Source organism: Strigops habroptila, chromosome 20, assembly GCF_004027225.2.
Source record: "Strigops habroptila isolate Jane chromosome 20, bStrHab1.2.pri, whole genome shotgun sequence".
Classification (NCBI taxonomy): Eukaryota; Metazoa; Chordata; class Aves; order Psittaciformes; family Psittacidae; genus Strigops; species Strigops habroptila.
The window spans coordinates 4,005,430-4,026,712 of record NC_044296.2 but is presented as its reverse complement, the minus strand read 5'-3'; the positions used below and the strand labels follow the sequence as shown (position 1 = coordinate 4,026,712).

General features: G+C 44.9%; 3 protein-coding genes across 14 annotated transcripts in view; all 3 read left to right on the top strand.

The window, feature by feature from the left end:
* MYO9B (myosin IXB) overlaps positions 1–10,831 on the top strand; it is a 43,814-nt gene extending 32,983 nt beyond the window's left edge. For 3 of the 8 annotated variants that reach the window (XM_030509637.1, XM_030509641.1, XM_030509640.1), the window contains 18 exons: positions 452–518; positions 868–998; positions 1,670–1,824; positions 1,957–2,147; positions 2,611–2,709; positions 3,223–3,399; positions 3,906–3,947; positions 4,501–4,612; positions 4,777–4,847; positions 5,306–5,498; positions 5,732–5,860; positions 6,250–6,355; positions 7,071–7,202; positions 8,134–8,257; positions 8,721–8,768; positions 9,281–9,420; positions 9,648–9,775; positions 9,914–10,813. In XM_030509637.1, the coding sequence (XP_030365497.1) occupies positions 452–518; positions 868–998; positions 1,670–1,824; positions 1,957–2,147; positions 2,611–2,709; positions 3,223–3,399; positions 3,906–3,947; positions 4,501–4,612; positions 4,777–4,847; positions 5,306–5,498; positions 5,732–5,860; positions 6,250–6,355; positions 7,071–7,202; positions 8,134–8,257; positions 8,721–8,768; positions 9,281–9,420; positions 9,648–9,775; positions 9,914–10,353 (2,485 nt within the window). In that variant the 3' untranslated portion in view covers positions 10,354–10,813. Of the gene's footprint in view, positions 1–451; positions 519–867; positions 999–1,669; positions 1,825–1,956; positions 2,148–2,610; positions 2,710–3,222; positions 3,400–3,905; positions 3,948–4,500; positions 4,613–4,776; positions 4,848–5,305; positions 5,499–5,731; positions 5,861–6,249; positions 6,356–7,070; positions 7,203–8,133; positions 8,258–8,720; positions 8,769–9,280; positions 9,421–9,647; positions 9,788–9,913 lie in introns of all 8 variants that reach the window. The other 5 variants (XM_030509636.1, XM_030509642.1, XM_030509643.1 and 2 more) reach the window with 5 other exon arrangements.
* Positions 10,832–11,815: 984 nt separating this feature from the next.
* Positions 11,816–18,552, top strand: USE1 (unconventional SNARE in the ER 1). Of its 4 annotated transcripts, none has more exons than XM_030509632.1 (8): positions 11,816–11,993; positions 12,191–12,240; positions 12,423–12,501; positions 13,004–13,156; positions 13,399–13,417; positions 14,176–14,206; positions 14,442–14,604; positions 14,832–18,552. In XM_030509632.1, exons 1-8 carry the CDS (start codon positions 11,892–11,894, stop codon positions 15,012–15,014), a joined length of 780 nt encoding a protein of 259 aa, XP_030365492.1. In that variant the 5' UTR covers positions 11,816–11,891; the 3' UTR covers positions 15,015–18,552. The 4 variants fall into 4 exon arrangements, with proteins under 4 accessions (XP_030365492.1, XP_030365495.1, XP_030365493.1 ...); XM_030509635.1 differs by lacking the exon at positions 14,832–18,552 and adding an exon at positions 14,655–14,823 and having other exon boundaries at positions 14,442–14,619; XM_030509633.1 differs by lacking the exon at positions 13,399–13,417 and having other exon boundaries at positions 13,004–13,151.
* Positions 18,553–19,891: 1,339 nt separating this feature from the next.
* CERS4 (ceramide synthase 4) overlaps positions 19,892–21,283 on the top strand; it is a 38,169-nt gene continuing 36,777 nt past the window's right edge. Inside the window, exon 1 of one of the 2 annotated variants that reach the window (XM_030509628.1) lies at positions 19,892–20,224. The gene's annotated coding sequence lies outside the window, so the exon portion shown is untranslated. The remainder of the gene's footprint in view (positions 20,225–21,283) is intronic. The other variant, XM_030509627.1, reaches the window with a different exon arrangement.

The window sequence follows — 21,283 nt, the reverse complement described above, 5'->3', positions numbered from 1 at the left end:
GCCATGTGGTGGGAGAAAGTACAGCTATGAACAACTGCTGCTTTCTCTTGGCTCCCAGTCCTCAGTCCTGCAGTTGAATTTGTATGACTAGAATGTTTTCAGAAGCTAACAAAAGGTGCAAAGCCTGTCTTGCTGAATTCAAATGGAGAGGTGGGACTTTAAAGTAGTGTCTGGAGTTTGTTTTCATATGTGTTTTGTTCATTGAAAACAAAGTTTTAGTGACTTGCAGCTTGCAAGCATCATCCCTCGGATGTGGTAGGAAATCTGACATACCCATTATTTTCTTTACTTCTCCAGTATATTTGGCATTTAAAAGTGAGTTGAAGAGTTGATCAGGATTCTCTCTCAGATGTAACATTGATATGTGGGTTATTTAAAGGTGATAAATATGAAGAGGCTACAGATTTCTATAAAACATGTCTTCTGAAACAGAATTCTTCTACCATTGCAGAAAGAAGGGGAATTCATCTTCATTAAGTGATCTTTCAATACTGGCCCAGTGTGTTGCCATGAGTCAGGTACTGATGCTATTGTGCATATATATACTTAATTATTCTTGTTTACAGATACTAAAGATTTGTGAGCCTGTGTTCCTCTCAGGTTCATATTTTTTTGGCTTGATATCCATAGAAAATAATTCATTAGGAAATATTATTCAACAATTTGAAAACTTAATTTGTAGTAAATGGGCCCTGGATCAAAGCATTAAATATATTTGGCTTTTACATTAATAAGCTAATATCTGTTGGGTAAAGGGGCTTGTCTTGATGAAGCAAACTTTTTTTTCCACTAATCTAGTTTTGAAAGCCATTTAAAGAATCTCTTTCACTCAATATGTAGTTTTTTGACTCCTCCTCTCTACTGTAGCAATCGCCAGATACAGTAGAAGAAGAAAAAGGCAACAAGAAATACCCTGGGCAAAAGAGGCCCAGTGACCTCTTGCCTACCTCGGACACAGCCGGTCCCATGCAGCCAGCAAGTCAGCAAATAGATGCCAAGTATGTATTCTGTGTGTGACCTGCCTTTAAGAAAGTGAAAAAAGGAGATTTTTCCTCTGGTGGGTGGTTGAATTGGGCATTTTGAGACTGTGATTGTGCAGAGACACGTATTGACATCAGCTACACGAGTGGCTCTTCTTGCTGCTTCCTGTTAACGTAAGGGTGATATCTGACCCTAGTGAGGAACAGATTCTCTGCTTCTTGCTAATGCTTGTCTTTTGAACTTTCTTGTTAACCTAAGAACCACCATCCAGCTCAGATCAAAGGTTTGTTAGTGTGCTGTCATCCAGGTTGAGAAATAAGACACCCGAGAGAAAAGCTGAAGAACCCAGCAAGCATGTAATGCTGTTTCCCTGGCCTGCTCCCATGTCTGGCATTCTGCAACTTGGGAGCTTTGTGTGCCAGAAGTGAAGTCTTGGATGTGTGCTGTGTTATCTTGCTGTATGTTGAAGATAATGCTCTAATCTAGCAGATATTAGAGTATCCACATGTTCTTTCAGACTGTCTTTCCATTTTTTTTGTGCTGCTCTGTTTTCTCTAGGTTGGACCTTAGAGTAAGAAACACAAGAAAGGTTAATCCTATTACAGGTTACTGTTAAAAGAGCCTTTTCCTGTAGTAGGGCCAGCTTCCATTACTAATGTGACAAACTTGTATCTGCTTTTGTGTTCAGGTCTGCTTTTAAAAGTCCTTTGCGTAGACTTTTGGGGAAAAAGCCAGACAAGAAAATTCCAAAGGAGAGTCCTGATGTGATTGATGAAGAAGGCCTCTCCCTTGTGTCTTGTGTCCTCTTTCCAGAAACAGGAGGAACACAGAAAGTTTCAGAAGGTGAGTTTGTGTGACTTAATCCTCAGCTTGCTAGTATAAGCTTTTCTGTGATGTTTTGCATGGCTACTGAGGAAGCAAATACTGCAGAATTCAGTCATCCTGCTTTAATGTACAAACTCATTTCTTTCCCAGCTTCTTCAGGACAGTCCAGTCGGCTCCAGGCAGGGGAGCGCCATTTGAAAGAGAGCAGTAAAACAAAGAAGAACCGTACTATAAAGATCAGCAAGATCTCAAGTGTGTCTCAGAACTGGCGAGCTTCCATGGTCCGTGAGATTGCAAACGCCAATGAACTGAAACATCTTGATGAGTTTCTCCTAAATAAGGTAAAAGGCACTCAACTGTGCTAAAAATTCAAGTCTATGTTCTCTGGTTGTGTGGAATTCTAAAGACTACTTTTCTAGGTGCAAGTTTATATTAGGATTTAAAGCAAAGGGAAATTGATTTGGTAGCTTGACTGAATTTAGGTCTGTATTAAGGCCCTTCCTATTCCTTCAAGTCTCTTAATATTACATTAAATACTCATGGCATTCCTGTTACTTCTTAGTTTGTTTGCAAACAAGTGGGCAGCAAAACTTGAGTTAAAAAAGGCACAAGCTGTAAGGAAATGGATCTCTCTAGAGCCTAACTACCTGGCTCTCCTATTTTGTATCATATCACAGTGCATTAAGAAATGTTGTTTTAAATGACTGGAATGGTCATACATGACTAAGCCCAGCAACTGAAGCTTAGCACTGGTTGGATGTTCTTGTTTGAATGAGATTTGATGCAGGTGTATTTGCCTTCCAGATCAATGACTTGCGCTCCCAGAAGTCTGGTGTTGAATGTTTGTTTTTTGAAGCCACAGAGAAGTTTCGAGGAAACATCAAGACCATGTATTCTGCTCCTGTAAGTAGTAAATCTCGATAAAGTGAAAAGTTGGTAGGAAATAAATGAGTTGTGTGCAGTCGAAATGCTTGACCTACAGCTCTTTAACAAAGCAACTCAGCAATTCTTAGCGTAGAATTCAAAGCTGAATGTTAGACTTGAACATTTCACAGTTCTGCTGTAATCTTTAGACTGTTTTATTTCCCTTTTTGCATTCACTCAGCTGCAACTTATTTTTAGGAATGGATGGATTTTACTGTCTTCAGCCTCTTAATATTGCTCTGTTTAAAAACCAAGGAGAGGTGCCAACAGCTTTTCCAGTATTCTTCTGACACTGCCTTGTCTCAGCCGAATGCCTTTCTGCAGTGTAGTAGGGAAGTGTGCTGGCTCGTTTCTGTCATGGGCTGTTATCTTTCACTTTAATTATGATCATGCTTTTTCACCTCTGAGCTTAGACACATAAATTATGAAACCTCCTCAATGGTATCCAAAAGGAAGACTGTCTTCCGAATAATATTTTTTTTCCTTCTCTAGAATGGGCAAATCCATGTTGGTTACAAAGATCTAATGGAAAATTACCAGCTTCTAGTTACAAATCTGGCCAAAAAAAGGGAAGAGAAAGAAGTCAAGCTAGTTTTGAATCTCTTCCAATCCCTTCTGGATGAATTCATCAGAGGCTATACCAAAAAAGAAGAATCTGAGCAGCCCAAGGTATAAAACTTACTCTGTTACGGGCTTATGGGATGATTAAACAATGTTACTCTCCTAGGATAAGGAACCTGTGTTACCTCAGAAACCTTTTCCATCACATTCTTCATTAATTGGGAAACAGCTTCCATACGCGAATCATGTGTATAACAAATTCTGAATGCTGATACACCTTTTGAAATTCTTCATTATTTAACTTAGTATTTCTAGAATCTTAAAGTGTTTGTGGATTTTCTTTGAAAACTTAGGAGTTCTCTGAAGGTTTTAGAGATGGAATTGCTTTGTCATCATGCAGTGAGCTCAGGTGATTTTGAGGAAGCTGACACTGTGAGCTCAGACAATCCTCATACCAAGCTGCAGTACATAAGTATATACTTATGTACATATATATGTGCATAGTGTCTCAAATATCTGGAGGTGAATTAGCATCTGGGAAACGGAATAGGGAAAAAATAGGAATGGAATGTATGAATTTCAAAGACTAATGCCAGCTTTATGTTCCACTGCAGCAAACCAAGGCCCAGAAGAAGAAACGAAAACAAGATCGTGCAGTGAGTACTTTCTTTTTGTAATGATCTAAGTCCTCAGCTGCACTCAGAACACAGAGGAAAACACTCTTGGAAGAGCTTGACGTTGTACTGAAGTTCTGTTTATTTTGCATGCTAAGTTACTTACTTATTTTATGAAGTTACGACATAATATAAACTGGTTTCCATAAATCAAAGATCTTGCTTAAGCAATAACAGGTGCTACTCAAGCATTTCCATCCTTGTCCATAGCATCTCTTAGAACCTAATGGCTTTCTCAGTCTCTGAACTGTTTAAAAGGAAAACACTACTAAATATTAATAACAAACTATAGCTGATACTGTGGTATTGCACTGATGAATGTATTGCACTTAACCAAGGCAGGCAATCAATTAGAAAATAATCCAGCAAACCCAACTGCCATAAGATAGGGTGAAACCTAGTTTTGAAGTCAAAGCTGTCAGCTGTAACTGTAAAATAAAGGTGGAAAATATCAGGTAGGATAGATTAAAATTATTAAGAACAATAATTTAAAAAGGCAAAAAAAGTCCATTAGTTCCTTCCTGTCTCCCACCAGATTGTGGAACACTGTGGCCATGTATTCACAAACTACCAAGTGAGCATACGGCAATCGTGTGAGCACTGCTCGTCCTACATCTGGCCCATGGAAAAGGCCTGTCTCTGCAGTGGTAAGTTAAAACACCTCATTTGTGCCACTTAGTTGACAGTATGTGCAGATTGTAACTGCCTGGTACAGATAAGTGAACAGTAATTGCAGTTTATGTAGTAAGTGAATAAGACAAGATACTCTAATGTGATTTGGAAGGCTTGTAACAATTGCTTCTTTCTCCAGCTTGCAAGTTGACTTGTCACAAGAAATGCATGTCCAAAATCCAGAGCAGCTGTACATCCTGTGGAAAAAAGGTAAGAACTGTAGATCTGGGATGCAGAACTGTGATACCATAAGTGATGCATGCGAAATGCTGCCTTTCTTTCCTCAGCAGATGAACAGTGAATGTCCAGGCACTGAATAAAAATTGCTTAAACAGTTCCCTTCTCTGTCTGCACATAGAGGCAGGCCCTGCAGCTGCAGATAGAGAACAGTCTTCTAAAAGGTGATACTTGAGCTAATTTGGGAACTTCTGATTAGAATGTATGCGCTGTGTTGGACAAAACTGTTAAAGAAATCCTTCTGTGTGTACTATAAGGTTTCTTCATTGCTGCAGCTCAGGAAATCTGCCTTGTGATCAACGGCTTGTAGCCAGCTAGAATGAAACACTCAGCTTTTGTTTCTGGAAGCATAAGCTAATTATAGCATGAAGCAATGGAATTTTCTAGCTTGGGAGCAAGTATTCACAGTGCTTGACCTGTGTCAATTCCAGAATGAACAGGACACAGAACCACGTCATTTTGGAGTGTGTGTGAGTTCCCTGACCAGTGAGAGAAATTCAGTCCCCATCGTCATGGAGAAGTTGCTGGAGTACGTGGAGATGCACGGCCTCTACACAGAAGGCATTTACAGGAAATCAGGATCAGCAAATCGAATGAAGGAGCTGAAACAGTTGCTGCAAGCAGGTCAGGCAATGTTGTCTGCCCTTTTGACTTCCTTGCAGTTTTCCCTGTGATTTGGATGGAAAAAGCTGCTTAATACATATAAATCACTATCAACAGACTATTTTTTTTCATTCCAAATTGCCACCTGGATTCTTTGACCAGGAGATCTGAGTATTTCTGATCCTACTACTTTGGGGTTCCCATTCTGTACATCAAAGGAATGAACTGCTCTAAATAAAACCTTTTCTTTTCAGATCCAAACTCCGTGAAACTGGAGAATTACCCTATTCACACTATCACAGGTGTCCTTAAGCAATGGCTCCGGGAGTTACCAGATCCACTGATGACATCTGCGCAGTACAATGACTTTCTCCGAGCTGTAGGTAGGTCTTGGAAATGTTCAAAGCAATGTTTTTTCTTTAACTCGTCATGCCCTTGGGAAAGAAACTTTTGAGGTGCTCGTGCTGGCGAAAGAGTTTGCTTACAGCAATGATTTTAGACATCTTAGAACACTTTCCAGGGGATTTCTCCTCATTAAGGCATTCTAAATATTGATGGATTTAGATTGACGATTGCTAACCACAGCAGCTCTGAAAAGCAAGAAAATTGCAGTGCCATGAGGGTTACTTTAATATCCAGTTATAACGATGAAATGGCAGTGTGACCTCTAAGAATTTAATCTCTTTTGCAGACAGTTTGAGACAATGTCAGTAAGTGCCTCTCACTGGTGCTGCACAGCAGTTATCATCTTGTGCTTTCTTCCTTTGTGCAGAACTACCAGAAAAGCAGGAGCAACTCAGTGCCATTTACAGTGTCCTTGAACAGCTTCCACAAGCAAATCATAATACCTTGGAGCGACTCATCTTCCATCTGGTCAAGTAATGAATTTAATTACTTCATTTGGAGAGAAACTCTATGAGACGTTTTTGAGTCCCTCTTGGAAGCTTTCTAGAATCTTAAACCCTAAAGTGTCAGTGTAGTGATTGTGCTGCTGCTCTAGAAATGAAAGAATTGAAGTTGATAGTTGCGCTTACTTCTACCTTCTGGTGTATTTGTATCAAATCAGGTAAGAACAACTTTGAAGACAAAGGTAGATCTGAAAGACTAGGTGAGTCTTTCCTGAACACCAGGATTTATACAGATGGGTACACAGTGAACCAAGGATGTCAGTATACTTGGTAGGGACTGCATAAGGATTATAAATGCTTGCACAAACACTAGTTTTAGGAGCAGGGATAAGTGGTACTGGTAAAGGGGCTGCTCTTATCCAAGGAACTTGAGAATTTTCTAGAGAAAAATAGAGAAAAAAGGTATTTTTAAGGAGGAGGCATTGAATCACCAGAGTTGCTTTAAGAGGTTACCAGATCAGCTTAGCCCGGGTGGCATCCTGTTCCTGTCTCTGGTGTATGAAACTTTGACCACTTAGGTGTGAATTAATTTTAAAACTTCTTTGGACTGCTCTACATACTTAGTACCCCACAGATTTCCATACGTGTTGTTTGGGAGCTCTGGCAAAGTTTGATCAGATTGCTTCTATTCTAGCAAGGTTTACTTAAAATCTGTTTTGTTTTTCCCCTGAACATTGAATTTCAGAGTGGCTTTGATAGAAGATGTCAACCGTATGTCACCCAATGCCTTGGCCATTGTTTTTGCTCCGTGCCTTTTGCGTTGTCCTGATACCTCTGACCCTTTAACCAGCATGAAGGATGTTTCAAAAACAACCATGTAAGTTTTAGCAGTCTGCTGCAACGTAGGACTTTGAAATAGGATGGAAGGCCAGTGCTACTACCTGTATTTGTTACAAGCTTATTCATATCAAGCTGAGAAACTCGGGGTTAAGAGTTGCTCAATTCTGGCTCTGATAGTGCTGTCCATTTATATGCCCTTCTCCAAGTCTTTCCACCTGTCTCAAGTTTACAAAGCATAAAGTAGGATGGCTTAAGTCTTAAATAGCAGGTTTGTATTTTACATCAAGATAATCTTTTGTGGGGATTGTACACTAATCATACATATTTTGCTGAGATACAAGCCATAATAAACAGTAGGATATAGAACTAAACTGTCTCCTGCATATTTGGAAACCCCTGATTATTTCTTCTGTGGTGTTCCTCGAATTGAAGAAGGTTCAGTCCTTGAGCCTCTTTGATCTCCTCTCACCCTCCAGCAGCTCTGGCTCTCTGAATGCCTCTTGCTATCCTCACTGCATGGCTGGCCTTGTGTCTGCCTCCAGTGGAAACAAAGTTTGAAAAATCGCAGCTTTTTGTAACTTCTTACTGACCCATGGGGCCACAGAGGTGGAAAAAGGCAGTTGCAGGGTCATTCTTTATCTACCAGTCTGTGGCAGCACAGGGAAGATGGGTAGAAGAAGCAGTTAGCAGCCATGGTAATATCTGTTTACTTACCATTGTTGTGTACAGTCAGCATGAGAGGCTCAGGAAGAACATGTGCCAGTGTCTTCAACAGTCTGTCCTGTTTTGCTTGCTGTGTTGGTCTCTTCAACCTGTTCCCATGCCATTGGGACACTTTGACTGCATGTCATCCGTGTGCGTGTGTGGCAAACATCCCCAGGCCAGGAGAGGTATCTCATCCCACCGTCATTGTCTCCAGAGCATTTAAAGAAAGAGGCTGCTCAATAAACTCTTGCCCTTTTCTCCAGGTGTGTAGAGATGCTCATAAAGGAACAGATAAGGAAGTACAAGATAAAAATGGATGAGATCAGTCAGCTGGAAGCAGCTGAGAGCATTGCTTTTCGACGCCTCTCGTTGCTTCGGCAGAACATGGTAAGTGTTGAAACAAACCACCAATCCACATCATCCAGCAGAAGGCATCTCGCCAATTTCTTGGGAATGGATATGCTACTTATTTATCCTGTCCATCCCATTCAGTAAGTCAAAGATCAATTGCAAGAAAAAAAGGGATTTGGACTTAGCCAAAACTGTAGATAGGAGCTAAATATACAGCTGCACTGTAGTCTGTTTGAGAAATGAAGGGTGCAGGGGTGGGGATCTGCTCTTGTAGCGGTCAAAATCTATTCCATATAATTCAATCAGTAGAACTAAGATTGCTGAGCCTCTGACGTGGCAAAGGAGATCCTTCACTCCAGAGGTGGATAGTGGACAAAAATATGCTGTGTTCTATTAGGGCGGATACATGTGTTCTTTTGGTTTTGTTGTATTGATTTAAACCAAACCAAACTCTGATCAGAATCCTCATATAGTGAATTTGGTCTTGATCTCTCCCTAGCTCTGGCCTGTAAAACTTGGGTTTTCTTCCCCTTATGAGGGGATGCTGGTATGTACCCTGCCTGTGTTAAGAATGCATGTGTTGGGGGGTTTTTTCCCTTATGGTACTATTGCATGACTAAAATACTTACTACATATATTGTAACTTGGTTTTAAATACTCTCAAACAATCACGACTGCATGTATTGGTGCAACTTTCCCCCCAGACTGCATGCAGGGCTGCTGACCTGTTCTGTCATGACTGGTATTTTACAGACATTCTGAATATAACATGTATTCAATGTAATAATATTACTTGTAAGTGACTACTAAAACTAATCTGAGGCTGGCGAATCCAAATTGCTATGCTTCAAGGTAACAAAACCCCAGAAATGAGGTGAACAGAAAAATTTATATTGCTTTTTGAGGCATTTGTCTGGATAACTAACAACTCTCCATCAATTCCATTAGCCTTTCATTTGGCCTACTCATTCGTCTTCCACCTTGCAACTAGTAGGCAGTCTCGACTTGTATAGCTTCGTATGGCTCATGAGAAGTGTTACATGTAAATTTGTCTTGCAGAGTAAAAGCTCACAGGTCAAAGGCAGTGACAGTGGCAACTCAGAACTGGACTCGTTGCATGAAGATGAGGAAGTTTCTGAAGCAGATAACCGGGAAAAGGAGATTCTCATCGATCGCATACAGTCAATAAAAGAAGAAAAGTAAGTCACCCTTTATCTCTGCAGAGCATGCCCTGTGCGTTTGGAGGTAAGACAGGTAGTAAAGCAGTATACCTTTTGTCCAAAATGATCCAGTTGAGAGGAAAAACCATGAGAATTAATAATTAATGACTGCATGCAGGAAGGTTTACCTCTGAACATAAGCTGCACAAAGTTGCTCGTGTCAAAGACGCTGTCTTTAGAGTGCTACAATCTCTGTTTTGATGCAGGGAAGATATAACTTACCGGTTACCTGAGCTCGATCAGCGAGGCTCTGATGAGGAAAATGTAGACTCCGAGACCTCAGCGAGCACAGAGAGCCTGCTTGAAGATAGAACAGGACGGATGGATACCGAAGGTCAGTATTAAGGTAGTGTGTGTTTTTTTTATTCTACATCTTTCACCACATGAAGCCAGGTGACCAGATGCTCTCTGGTCACAATTGCTTGTATTAAGTTACATGCTTTCAGTATTTAAGGATTTTGTTTCTTTAAAGCAATTACTGGGTTATGCTGCCATACTCAAAGCTCCAGTAAGCCTGCCAAAGACATTTGCAAAGTGCCTTCTCTTTTGCAAACCTCTTCAAATTCTTCCTCTGCATCCTTGGCTTCAAGACACAGATCATCTTTAACACTGTCCAGGATTAAAGTGCCCCGTCGAACTCCGGTGATGCCAATAGCAAATATAAAACTTCCTCCCGGGATTTTCAAATGTACAGAATCCCAGGGTAGGATTTCAGCTAACGAAGAGTCTCAAATACTGCTTAGGCGAAGGGAGCAGCCAGCGAGGCGAACTGATAAAATCCACTCGGTGTACATTGCACAAGGGTCTGCCATGGCCCACGCTCAGGAACTCTTGGATGAATACGAACCAACAGCAAAAGTCAAACGGAGGTTTTCGGACCCTTACTCTCACACTCCCTGTCTAGAGAAGTGAAATACGCTGTCTGGACTTCTTTGAAGTTGACTGCAGCCTTGGCTTTAACCCTTTGAAGGCTGTGAACTTGTTCATGTTCTTTTACATGGCTGCTGGGAAGGTGGCCTGCAAATACACAGTACTGTAAGGGTTAAGCAAGGTTGTTTAAAAAGAAATACTCCTCACTTTTAAGTTAAAACCCTGCAATGAAAGTAGAACATAAAACGTACGTTGAGTAAAATACATGGGTTGCGTGTACAGGAGAAGTCCCCTGATTCTGCTGCCGTGCCTGTTTCCATTTGCCTTACAACGGACTCCAATGGGACCAACAGTGAGTTTGGGTCAATGTGTGTTGCCTTAATTTTTTATGTTTTTATGACAACTTTCTGTGTGGTTTACAGAACTGTTAATGTTGTAATAGTCTTAACTGAGACCAAAATATATAAAAACGTTTATTAATACTTTGCACTTTTTAAAAATACATGTGTTAGTTTATTGATGCCTGTCTCTTGATCTGCTTAACTTCTTCTGAAGGAGGCTTTGAATTGCAATGGGCATGTCTTTGTCCATACTTCATAAAGGACTGGGTCAGCTCTCTCCAGTGAGGAAGCACCAACAGGAAGCCCGTGGTGTCACCTCGGAGCAGTTGGGTGCTCGTGGAGCAGATGCACGCCCCAGCACAGAGCCCTCCTGGATGGAGTTGCCTCCCTGCGCTTCATATCTGTGCAGTGAATCCCCTGAGGGCAAGGTGCCATCGTGCAGAAAGTGTTTTGAAGCAGCAAGCAGGCTCCGTACCAGCCCTCTATGGAACTGGTGTGAAATCCACGCTCTGTCTACCCTGTTCCATGGTGCAGTATGCCAGCAGTGTGTGCTTGAGCCCAGAAGCCAACAGTGGAGGTTGAGGGAGGGGATTCTCCCCTTTCTGCTGTGCTCTGGGGACCCCCCCTGCAGTCCTGATCCAGCTCTGGGGCAACAGCACAAGAGGGACGTGGAGCTGCTGGAGCGAGGCCAGAGGAGGCCCCGGAGCTGCTGCGAGGGCTGGAGCAGCTCTGCTCTGGAGCCAGGCTGAGAGACCTGGGCTGGGGCAGCCTGGAGAAGAGAAGGCTCCTGAAGGGGAGACCTTAGAGCAGCTCCAGTGCCTAAAGGGGCTACAGGAAACCTGGAGAGGGGCTTTGGACAAGGGCCTGGAGGGGCAGGCCAAGGGGAATGGCTTTAACCTGCCAGAGGGGAGACTGAGATGAGCTCTGAGGCAGAAGCTCTTCCCTGTGAGGGTGCTGAGGCGCTGGCACAGGGTGCCCAGAGAAGCTGTGGCTGCCCCATTCCTGGCAGTGTTCAGGGTCACAGGGGCTTGGAGCAACCTGCTCTAGGGGAAGGTATCCCCGCCTCCCGCGCTGCCACCACAGCCCGGCCGCAGCGCCCCGATCGGCGGCCGCCTCCCGGGGCGGAACGCGGCGGCTCCAGCCCCGCCGGCCCGCCCACCGCTGCCCGTGTCCCGCCCCACAATGGCGCCCGCCGCCCGGAAGTGGCCCTGGGGCAGCTTCCTCTAGCGACCGTTCGCAATGGCGGCGACGCGGCTGGAGCTGAACCTGATGCGGCTCCTGAGCCGGTGCGAGGCGCTGGCGGCGGAGCAGCGGGACCCCGAGGAGTGGCGGCTGGAGAAGGTGAGGCGCGACCCGGCATGGTGGGGGGAGCCTCCTGCCGCTCTGTCCCCGCAGCAGCGCGGTTCGGCTCCTCGAAATAGACTGAGGCAATGCTATGGAGTGATAAAAGCGCGACCTCGCTCTCAGCCGCGGTAGCCTTTGTCAGACAGAATATTTCTCCTTAACGTTGTCGCTTAAAAGCTTTTTTTCCTTCTCAGTATGTGGCTGCTCTTGAAGACATGCTCCGGGAGCTGAAGAAGCAGGCCAGGTGAGCCGCGCTCTGAATCCTGCGCCGGGTGCGAGTCTCTTGTGGGCTTGTTATTAAAAACGCTTTTTTAAGAACCACGTATTGGGGCACTTCTTTAATTTATTTTATTGGGAAAGCAGCCCGAACAATAGAAAATCCTGATAACGTTTGGTTTTCATATGATTGTTTTTCACTACTGATAGCAAGCCAGCCCCAGAACTGCTGAACGAATACTCTCGCAAAGTGGACTTCCTGAAGGGACTTTTAGAAGCTGAAAAATTGGTAAGATCGACTAGTTCGGCTTGTAAAAACTTGTATTCTCTGTTTAGTGTTACCTTATTGCCTGGTTCTTATGTTTGCCTTTATTTTACGTTTCAAAGAAACACTTATTGAAATCTTTGTAGGCAATCCTTGTAAAAATGTGAATAAATAGGTTGGATTTTTGCCTTTTGTTAGAAAGGAGGTATGGTATGAAATGAGAAGCTTATTTCCTGCTCTTCAAAAGCAAAGTACATCTTCACTACATTCTTCTCGCCTCTTTGATGTGTGATATAGGGGCAGGTTCTGTCCTTTAGGCCTCACCCCTGGTTTGGATGGTACCACGTGCATCAGGAGAGCTCTGTAATGCCAACAAGCTGTGCTGCAGTTAGTGCGGGTCCAGGCAGAGCTGCTGGTCAGACTGAGCTCACTGTTCTGTGGACAGCAGCTGAGGAAGTGCTCCCCACGTCCATGTGGCTGCAGAATGTGATATTCATGACTTCTCATTGCTTCTTCCTCCTCACAGCCTTCCTCAACTGAAAAGGCTTTGGCAAATCAGTTCCTGGCCCCTGGACGCACCCCTACAACAACTAAAGAGAGAACCCCAGCTACCAAAACAGTTCATCTGCAAACAAAGGCTCGTTGCACAGGCAAAATGAGGAGCGAGCTGCTTGGTACAGTATGTTTTGGTGCTGCTGCTTCTTTACTGCTACTTTACTGCTATGACAAGATTGTCTCTTGTTGCATTCTGCTGCCTTTGGTGGCTGTGCCTCAGATGTGTCCCAGGCTGGGTGGGGAGTCACCTTTTTCTGGTTTGAATAGTTTTAATACTGGGCACATGTACTACGCTAAGCCTGGGGGACTGTCTTTTATCACTGGCCCTTTATAATATTCTGGTTTGTTTCTCTTTTTGCCTCCGAGGACCCCTTGGCTATAGATGGTAAGTTTAACCTGTTGTTTTCTCTAGCTTTAGTTAATGTGAGTCTTACAAGGAGAGAAAGAGGAAGGGTACATATTAGAGATTGGCCAAAAGGTAGTTTTAATTTAGTGGCTCACTTCTCTTCAAGACAGCAGATCTTAAAACCAAACAAAACTAAAACCCCTGACAGATGAAAGCCCAAGTGTTGTTATCACTATGGTAGCAGGGACTTGTAGGAACCTATTTCTCTGGAACTCGTACAGGAACAGACATTCTAATTACGGAATTAGCAAGGACAATTTACCTTTATCGTAGCTCCTGTTTTCTACTGCTCTGAGCAAATTGTGTGATTTTAGGAGCTTAGAGTAGGTGTTGCTCGATTCCTCCTAAATACACAGCCATGTTATTCACGTAGGAAATTGGTAGGAATTAATTTGCAGTTTCTGTAGCCACTATTGCAGTAGTTGGAGCTAGGCCAATCTAACGTGTCCTGAGGGAGAACACAAAGGCACACAGGCTTAAACCAGGCCCTCAGGGCTATGATTCATCTGAGGTTTTTCTTCTTTCAACCCTGCTTTTGATGTTTTGTGTTGTCTTTTCCCTATGGACAGCAGGTGAGCATTTGAAATCCATGTTCCCGGGGGCAGAGGGCCAAGTAGGATTTGGACATTGGAAAATCCCTTACAGAAGACTTGTTTCTTCAACCTGTGATTGCATGGGAATTTATAACATGCTAAAACACAAATTTATTAATTTTTCTTTCTTTTTTTTCCCTCCAGATTCTGAGGAGTTAAACATCAGGAAGCGGAAGTAAGTTAAAATTTCTTATTCTGATGCTCAGTGTTTTGGGAAGAGCTTTCCCAATGACCTTTAAATCCCAGATGTACTTCCATTTGAGCGACATGCTGCTGGTAGAAACCAACCAATAACGACTGCAGCTGATCTAACTGTTCTTGTTGTCAGAGTTGCAGATTCTAGGGACACCTTTGGACATGAACCCTCAAAGAAGTCTAAATCCCAATGTTTTCCCCTTACGCTCTTGCAGAGGCCTTGTATCTGATGAGAAGCAGTCAGCAGTGGAGCTGGATGCTATGTTGCAGCATCATCAGGACATGCAGGAGAAATTAGCTGAAGAAATGCTGAGTTTGGCTCGCAGTCTCAAAAACAACACTCTGGCTGCACAGAATGTGATAAAACAAGATAACCAGGTAGGGCATGTTCAAGTGCTAACCTCTCGGGTTTGCAACTCAAAGGTTAAGTGCTAATATGTTAAATACTCTACCTATAACTTGGTGCCAGGTGAGATTAGAGGGGGGAGACTTGGAGGCAGTGCCTGTCTGCTTCTGTAGTGCAGATGAACCTTCTCTGCTGGAAGAAATAGTGGTGAGAACTTTCACATCTGGGTTTGAAACCATTTGTTCTCTTTGCTCCACAGACACTATCCCATTCTCTCAGGATGGCAGACCAGAACTTTGAGAAGCTGAAGGATGAATCTGACCGCCTGGAACAGCATGCAAAGAAATCGGTCAACTGGCTCTTATGGATAATGTTAATTGTAGTTTGCTTTATTTTCATCAGCATGATTCTCTTCATTAGGATTTTCCCCAAACTGAAATGACTGTTACTTTTTCACTTAAAACTACCAGAAGTGCAGTTGGAAAGCTTAGTTTATATGGTAACTGTCAGCAGGCAATGTCTTTGCCACCTACCCTGTCCTCAGAGAGGCTGTCCATGGCCTACCCTTGCATCTCTTTCTTGTGCAATGACTGGATTCGGTGAAGGGTTTTGTGGGGAGGGCTTTCTACCCTTGGATACTTGGTTATTTTTTGTTACCTAGTGAATATTGTTGCCTCTTGGGGGGAGAACTGGGTTAAAGACGGCAATTTACGCTGAGCTGTTAATGAGTTCTTGAGTGGATGGATACAATCCTGCTTTTAATGTGGCTGTAGCAAACGCTTCAGCTCCTAAAAGGCATTTATTTAGTCAAATATAAGGAACAGCTGAAGTCTTAGAATTTTTCCTGTCTTTACAGCTTTCTGTACTGAACTAGGACATTGCTGCCAACAGGATATTTAACCACAGAATTCATCCATTACACAACTGTAGGGGGTAGAAAGAGAACGCTGCCACTGAGCTGTGTTCCTGGCTCAGATTTAGAGTATCAATAGGTAACACAAATTCTCAGGCTCATCTTTTTCCCAGATGGGTATTTGGGACTTTGGACTTTACAGTCGTCTTCAGTTTAAACTTAATATAGAAGGGCTGAAGTTGCTTGCTGTTGCAATCTTTGCTTGCCTTTTTGTTTGCGCAAATGTTCTCACTTCTTGTAGTCTGTTATGTTGATGCTGTTGCATCAAGGAAACACTGACCAAGAGCGGGCACTGGAGAGGCTGGGCACAGATGGAGTTTTAGGTGGGAAAGTGAGGAGCAAGAGCAATGCTGGTGGCACCATTGCGGAGCTCACTGTGTGCAGAAGATTCCCAGCAGCAGCTTTCAGTCCTGGCTCTTTGGCTGTGGGAGCAGGGCCCGGACATGGTGCGCCATCCCCCGGGACGCTCTAGAGCGGCGGTTGAGAAGTTTAAATGTGACATTAGCCGTATCTATCCACTGTCACCCTCACTGCCTGCCCGTAACCACATGGCTAACTGTAATCTACAGGGAAGCAGATCTGTAAGTTTGTCTGCTGCTGCTGACTCCTTCCCAATTCCCAACTTACTCTGCTTTGACAAAGACATGAAGTGGTAATGAGAAAGACAAGTTCAAAAAGACAGTCAAGTTAGCAACTGCCTCTTGTCAGATACTGGGTGTAATTAATTGCATGTTCTTCCCTGAACTATCCGTGCAGTCCTCAACATCTGAGGAATTGCAGTTTCTACTGAAGACAGCCTCCTGCTTCCTTCGTAAACAGGATCTATTTCAGGAGTAGATGAACTAATCCCACGGCTATCGCGTGTCCTGGTCTTGAATTATAATGAGTTTGGGATCCTTAGGCTTGAGAATTACAAGTTGGTAGGACGAGGAGATCCTGAGAGAGTCATGACTCAGAGCAACTTGCATCTTGACTATTTTCCACACTGTAACTGAGGTAAAGTTTGGTGGTGGGAAGATGGACTAGGCTAGGTTGGACGGGGCTTGGAGCAACCTGCTCTAGTGGAAGGTGTCCCTGCCCCTGGCAGGGGTTGGAACTAGGTGAGCTTTAAGGTCCCTTCACCCCAAGCCATTCTGTGATTCTATAACTAGTAAGGCTGCAGTCCGCAGACGGATGAGTCCAGCGCAGTGTGCCACGCCAGGCAGGAGCGTGCTGCTTTCATTGATGTTTGCAGTTTGATCAGAGCAAGCCAGGCTGGGCGTGCAGGGACTTTGGTTTTCCACACGAGGGTGCTGTCCTCATTGGCAAAGGCCACACTTGATGTTTTCCAGGGGAGCACATCCTAACCCAGCATCGCAGCAGAGATACCGGAATCACACTGACCATGGGGCCCGATCTTTATTAGGACTTGTTGAACAGGATTGCAGAGAGTGACTCTCTCATCGTCTGTAACTAGAGGACTTGTTCGACATTGAGGACAATATCATCCCGCTCACAGTGGGCAGCTGGTGGGTAAAAGATTACATTTTAAAAAACCCACTGGTTTTCCTACTCATAAATATATTGAAATATAAATACAAACCCATTGGGGGTTCAGCAGCCCGTGTTCTAAAATAAGTGATGTTTTTTTAAGTACCTAAAATCCTAATTATTTCATGGAACAACTTAAAGCCTGATGTTTAAGGAACTGCGTCCATCTTTGGTTCAGATCCTTTTGGATGTCTTGGTACATATGCAAAAAACCTTATCTTTTATGGCTGTGGGAGTGAGGGGCAGTGTTCAGCACTCATAGTTCAAAATTGATGATTTATACAACTCATAGGACACGCATGGTTCAGGGCTCTTCACCAAGGCTTTGTATTTTGAGGTGCTTTGATGGGTGGAGCTTTACAGGCTTGTGCCATAGAGACAGTATGGGGTCCTGCTCCAGTTTGTGGGGAATGGTCACCCTTGGTGAAGCTGTTCCTGCTGTGCTCTCAGTAACTACACCCATATCTTGATAGTAACTCAATAGAAAGGTTGGACCAGATGATCCTTGAGGTCCCTTCCAACCTGCTAGTCTATGATTCTGTGCTTTGATGCTGCAGGGCAGCGTGCTGGGGACTCTCTAAAGGGGGCATACAAGAAATCTGGAGGGAGATTTCTTTAAATTGCCTGTAGGGACAGGACAAGGGGAATGGCTTTAACCTGCCAGAGGGGAGACTGAGATGAGCTCTGAGGCAGAAGCTCTTCCCTGTGAGGGTGCTGAGGCGCTGGCACAGGGTGCCCAGAGAAGCTGTGGCTGCCCCATCCCTGGCAGTGTTCAAGGCCAGGTTGGACACAGGGGCTTGGAGCAACCTGCTCTAGTGGAAGGTGTCCCTGCCCGTGGCAGGGGGTTGGAACTGGATGAACTTTAAGGTCCCTTCAACCCAAACCAGTCTGTGATTGCACAGACAAATAACACCCTAAACACAGTCCTTCCTTTGTTCCAACTGTCTTAAATGTTTTTGTTTCATCTTCCACGTGCACTGAACTGAGCAGATACTTTTTTCTCATGAAATACACATCCTTTGGCGGTCTGTGTATTTCATTGATGTCAGTGGGCTTTGGACCAGACCCAGAAAAGCTGGTTTTATGAAGACAGATGCTGCAGGTCACATAGTTTTAAGTTGGTTTCAGTGATGCCACATGACGAGCTACAGGAGCACTACCTGCATGTAGGAGCACTGTGATGTGGCCAGAGATTCCTAAAATGATTGTAAGTCTAGGGTCCTACTTTCCTCATGCAACTATATTCACTGATATATCTGCAACAATACTAATCTGTTTATGTCAGCCTGGCTACTGGAGCAGAAACTGTATTTTCAAGCCATCACTCTGCTACGAGCTCGATTGTGTAACGCCTGATTGGAAAGGAACGTGTGGACTAAAATGTATAAGTGAGAAAATTCTAACAAGTCACTGTATTTGTTTTAAAATTAACATTTCTAGCCACAAAGGTATTTATAACCATGCTTATTATAACTGTGCTGACTAACAGCTTTAGAAAAGTCTGGAAATAAAGAGCTGATGGACAGCATTTTAGTAAGATGAGAGAATAGTCTTAAGTGCTCCAGGAAAGCATTATTGCACACTGGCAAACAATAATAGTACACATGACCTGTCCTCCCGAGGCTTGAAAGCAAGAATGATGGGGTAGGATTTTTTCTGGCCTATGTAACACAGGAGTGAATACATCATCTTAAGGAGATTTTTGTTTCCTTTCTGGCCTTAAACTCTGCACAGCTGTGCTGCAGAGATTCCAGAGCTGTTGTCCACAGGATTAGCTCTTTCTCCTTGTTTTGACTGAACTAGTAAAGTAGTACTTTAACAATGTTTTTCCATATAAAGAGCAGCTGTCATTTGCTGAAGGACCTAAGTTTTTTGTTCCCCTTTCTTCTCCACTTGTGAAGAAAACACTGGGTTAAACTAAAGCCATTCATTGTTGGCAAAAGATGAAACGAGGAACTGCAGGAATGGGTTCCAGCATTACCCACTCAGGTGTTTGTAGGCTGCTCTATATCCCGCTTGATGCGTGATGTTTGGATTTTAGAATATGTGTGTGCATGCGTTCATACATGTACTTAAATGTGTTGTTACACAAGTGCTAGAGCATGTGCTCAGGCATGGAAATAGCAGAGTTGTAAAGAGCTTTAGCAGAGTAATGGTGGTAGAAGAAGAGGTTACAGGCAAAAGAAGAGGGGAGAAGCATGCATGACAGGGAAAAGGAGCAGAAGCTGGTTCAGCAGAGCAGGGGCAGGATCCCCGAAGGCTGTCTCTTCCCTCAGACTGCAGCAGGAGCCAGAACTGATCTAATTCAAGATGTCCCTGCCCATCGGAGCGGGGTTGGAACTAGATGACCTTTGAAGGTCCCTTCCAACCCCAACCATTCTGTGATTCTTTCTCATGAAGAAGATTCACCTGCTTTGTGGTTTTATTTGCACTCATGAAAGGTTCATATAACTGCTAGGTGAGTTCATTAGCACTTCATCCTTACTTTCGCAGCTCTAACTGGCACCGTGTAAAGGGTTGTATTAGCTTGCACTGACAGGACAGAACATCAGGTTTTTGGTGATGTTCTGCGTGGGCTCCATCCGAATTAGGGCTGCCATATCATTTTTGTCACCTCATACAGGTCCTAGCATGGGCTGTCCCTTCCAGCCCTTCTCTTTCCCTAGCAGTGTCCAAGGCCAGGTGGGACGGCGCTTGGAGCAATCTGGACGAAGGGAGCTTTAAGGTCCCTTCCAACCCGCTGTCTGCTCGTACCCTCTGGAGGAAGGTAACCAGGCGAAGTTTCCCCTTCATGCGGGATCACACCTTGTCCTTCCCTTAAGACCCGTCACCTGCCTGGTGCGTTGTTCCTGGCAAGGCTCGGACAGGCTCAAGCGCTCCAGGGTCACCACAACCCGCCCGTCTCCAGCAGGCCCGGGGGTGCCCCGCTCACGGGCAGCCCCGCCGCGGGGCCCTCAGCCCGGCACTGCCCCACCCGCAGCCAGGCCGCCCTGAGGCCGGGGGCCGCGGGCGGGAAGGCGACGGGTGAGGCTGGGGGAAGAGAGGCCAGGCCCGGCCGGCGCCAGCGGGGAGCGGAGCGGAGCAGAGCCCGGGCCGGCCCCGCCCCGCGGCCGCCGCCTCCTCGCTCCGCCCGGGGCGCGCAGAGGCCGGGCACGGCGCGGATCTCCGCGGAGACCGGGTCGGCGCCGCCCCGGCGGGGGAGGCTGGAGGTGAGCGGGCGGTGGGTGAAGTAACGGCGGGAGCCCGTGGGGCCGGTGGTGCCGGGAGCGGAGGGAAGGGAGCGGGGCTGCCTGGAAGGGTCGCGGGGGAAGCGGGCAGTGCCCGAGGGGTGACGGGGCAGTGCCTGAGCAGGGAGGGGATGGCGGGGCCGGGGGGTCCCGCTCGGCCTGCAGGAGCCACGGTGGAAAGCGGGGTGTCGGGGACCGGCTGCTCATGGCGGTCCCGCGCCGGGACTGAGGGAAGAGCTGCGAGGAGCCGGCTCCCACCTGCCCGGCGGGGTGGGGAAGGGGCCGGGTGGGCTTTTATGGGCTGCGGGAACCTCGAGGAGAAGAAAAACCTTTGGAGGTGCTGGTACGGAAAGGAATACAGAAGGAAAAGGTTATATCGAGCTGCCTTTGAGCTGAGGAAGGTCAGAGCAGGCGACCGACCATAGCGGTACTTTTTGGGAAGCCATTCTGTCCTCCTGAGGTAGCTTTTAGCGGAGACTTCGGTACTTTGCTCTTAACCCTTCGCATGAAGAACTTGCGGGAAGATTTTTCTTGCTGGCAGCAGAAACAGTTCCCAGAAAACAGTTGCCAGGATGGCAAAGCCATGAGGCTGAAAGAATACGTGTTTGATATTTTAACAACAGATTTGTGTCGTGGTCAAAATCCAAGTAGCATAAGGGTAAACCAAAAATCATTATCTTAAGTTGCTGGAAAACCCAAACCAACTGCTTGATGGCAAATTCCACTTCTGGAATCGTTGAAAGCTGAAAGGGAGGTTTTAAGAAGTACTTGCAGCTGAATAAGAGTAAAGTCAGGGATCAGAGCGGGAGGTGAGTGTTCCTGGGATAGATAATGATGCTCAGCATGAAGTCAGACATCTGGATTTTAGTTAGCCGGGTTTGAAAATGCTGGCTTAATCTACATAATTTATCAGCATCTAAAGGTAATTCCTTGTTTTGCAAGTGTAATGTGAAGTTTTGTGAGGTAAGTTTTGCAGAAGTCAGGTGGAAGGTGCATTAGAGAGGACAGACGTGGTGATGTTTGTCCTCTAAACATCTGTTG

Excerpts from the sequence above, each read along its gene's own strand:
- USE1 (XM_030509632.1), top strand. The coding sequence starts at position 11,892 with ATGGCGGCGACGCGGCTGGAGCTGAACCTGATGCGGCTCCTGAGCCGG. Across the intron at positions 12,241-12,422 it reads GAGCTGAAGAAGCAGGCCAG|CAAGCCAGCCCCAGAACTGC; the intron begins GTGAGCCGCGCT and ends CACTACTGATAG. Across the intron at positions 14,207-14,441 it reads TTAAACATCAGGAAGCGGAA|AGGCCTTGTATCTGATGAGA; the intron begins GTAAGTTAAAAT and ends ACGCTCTTGCAG.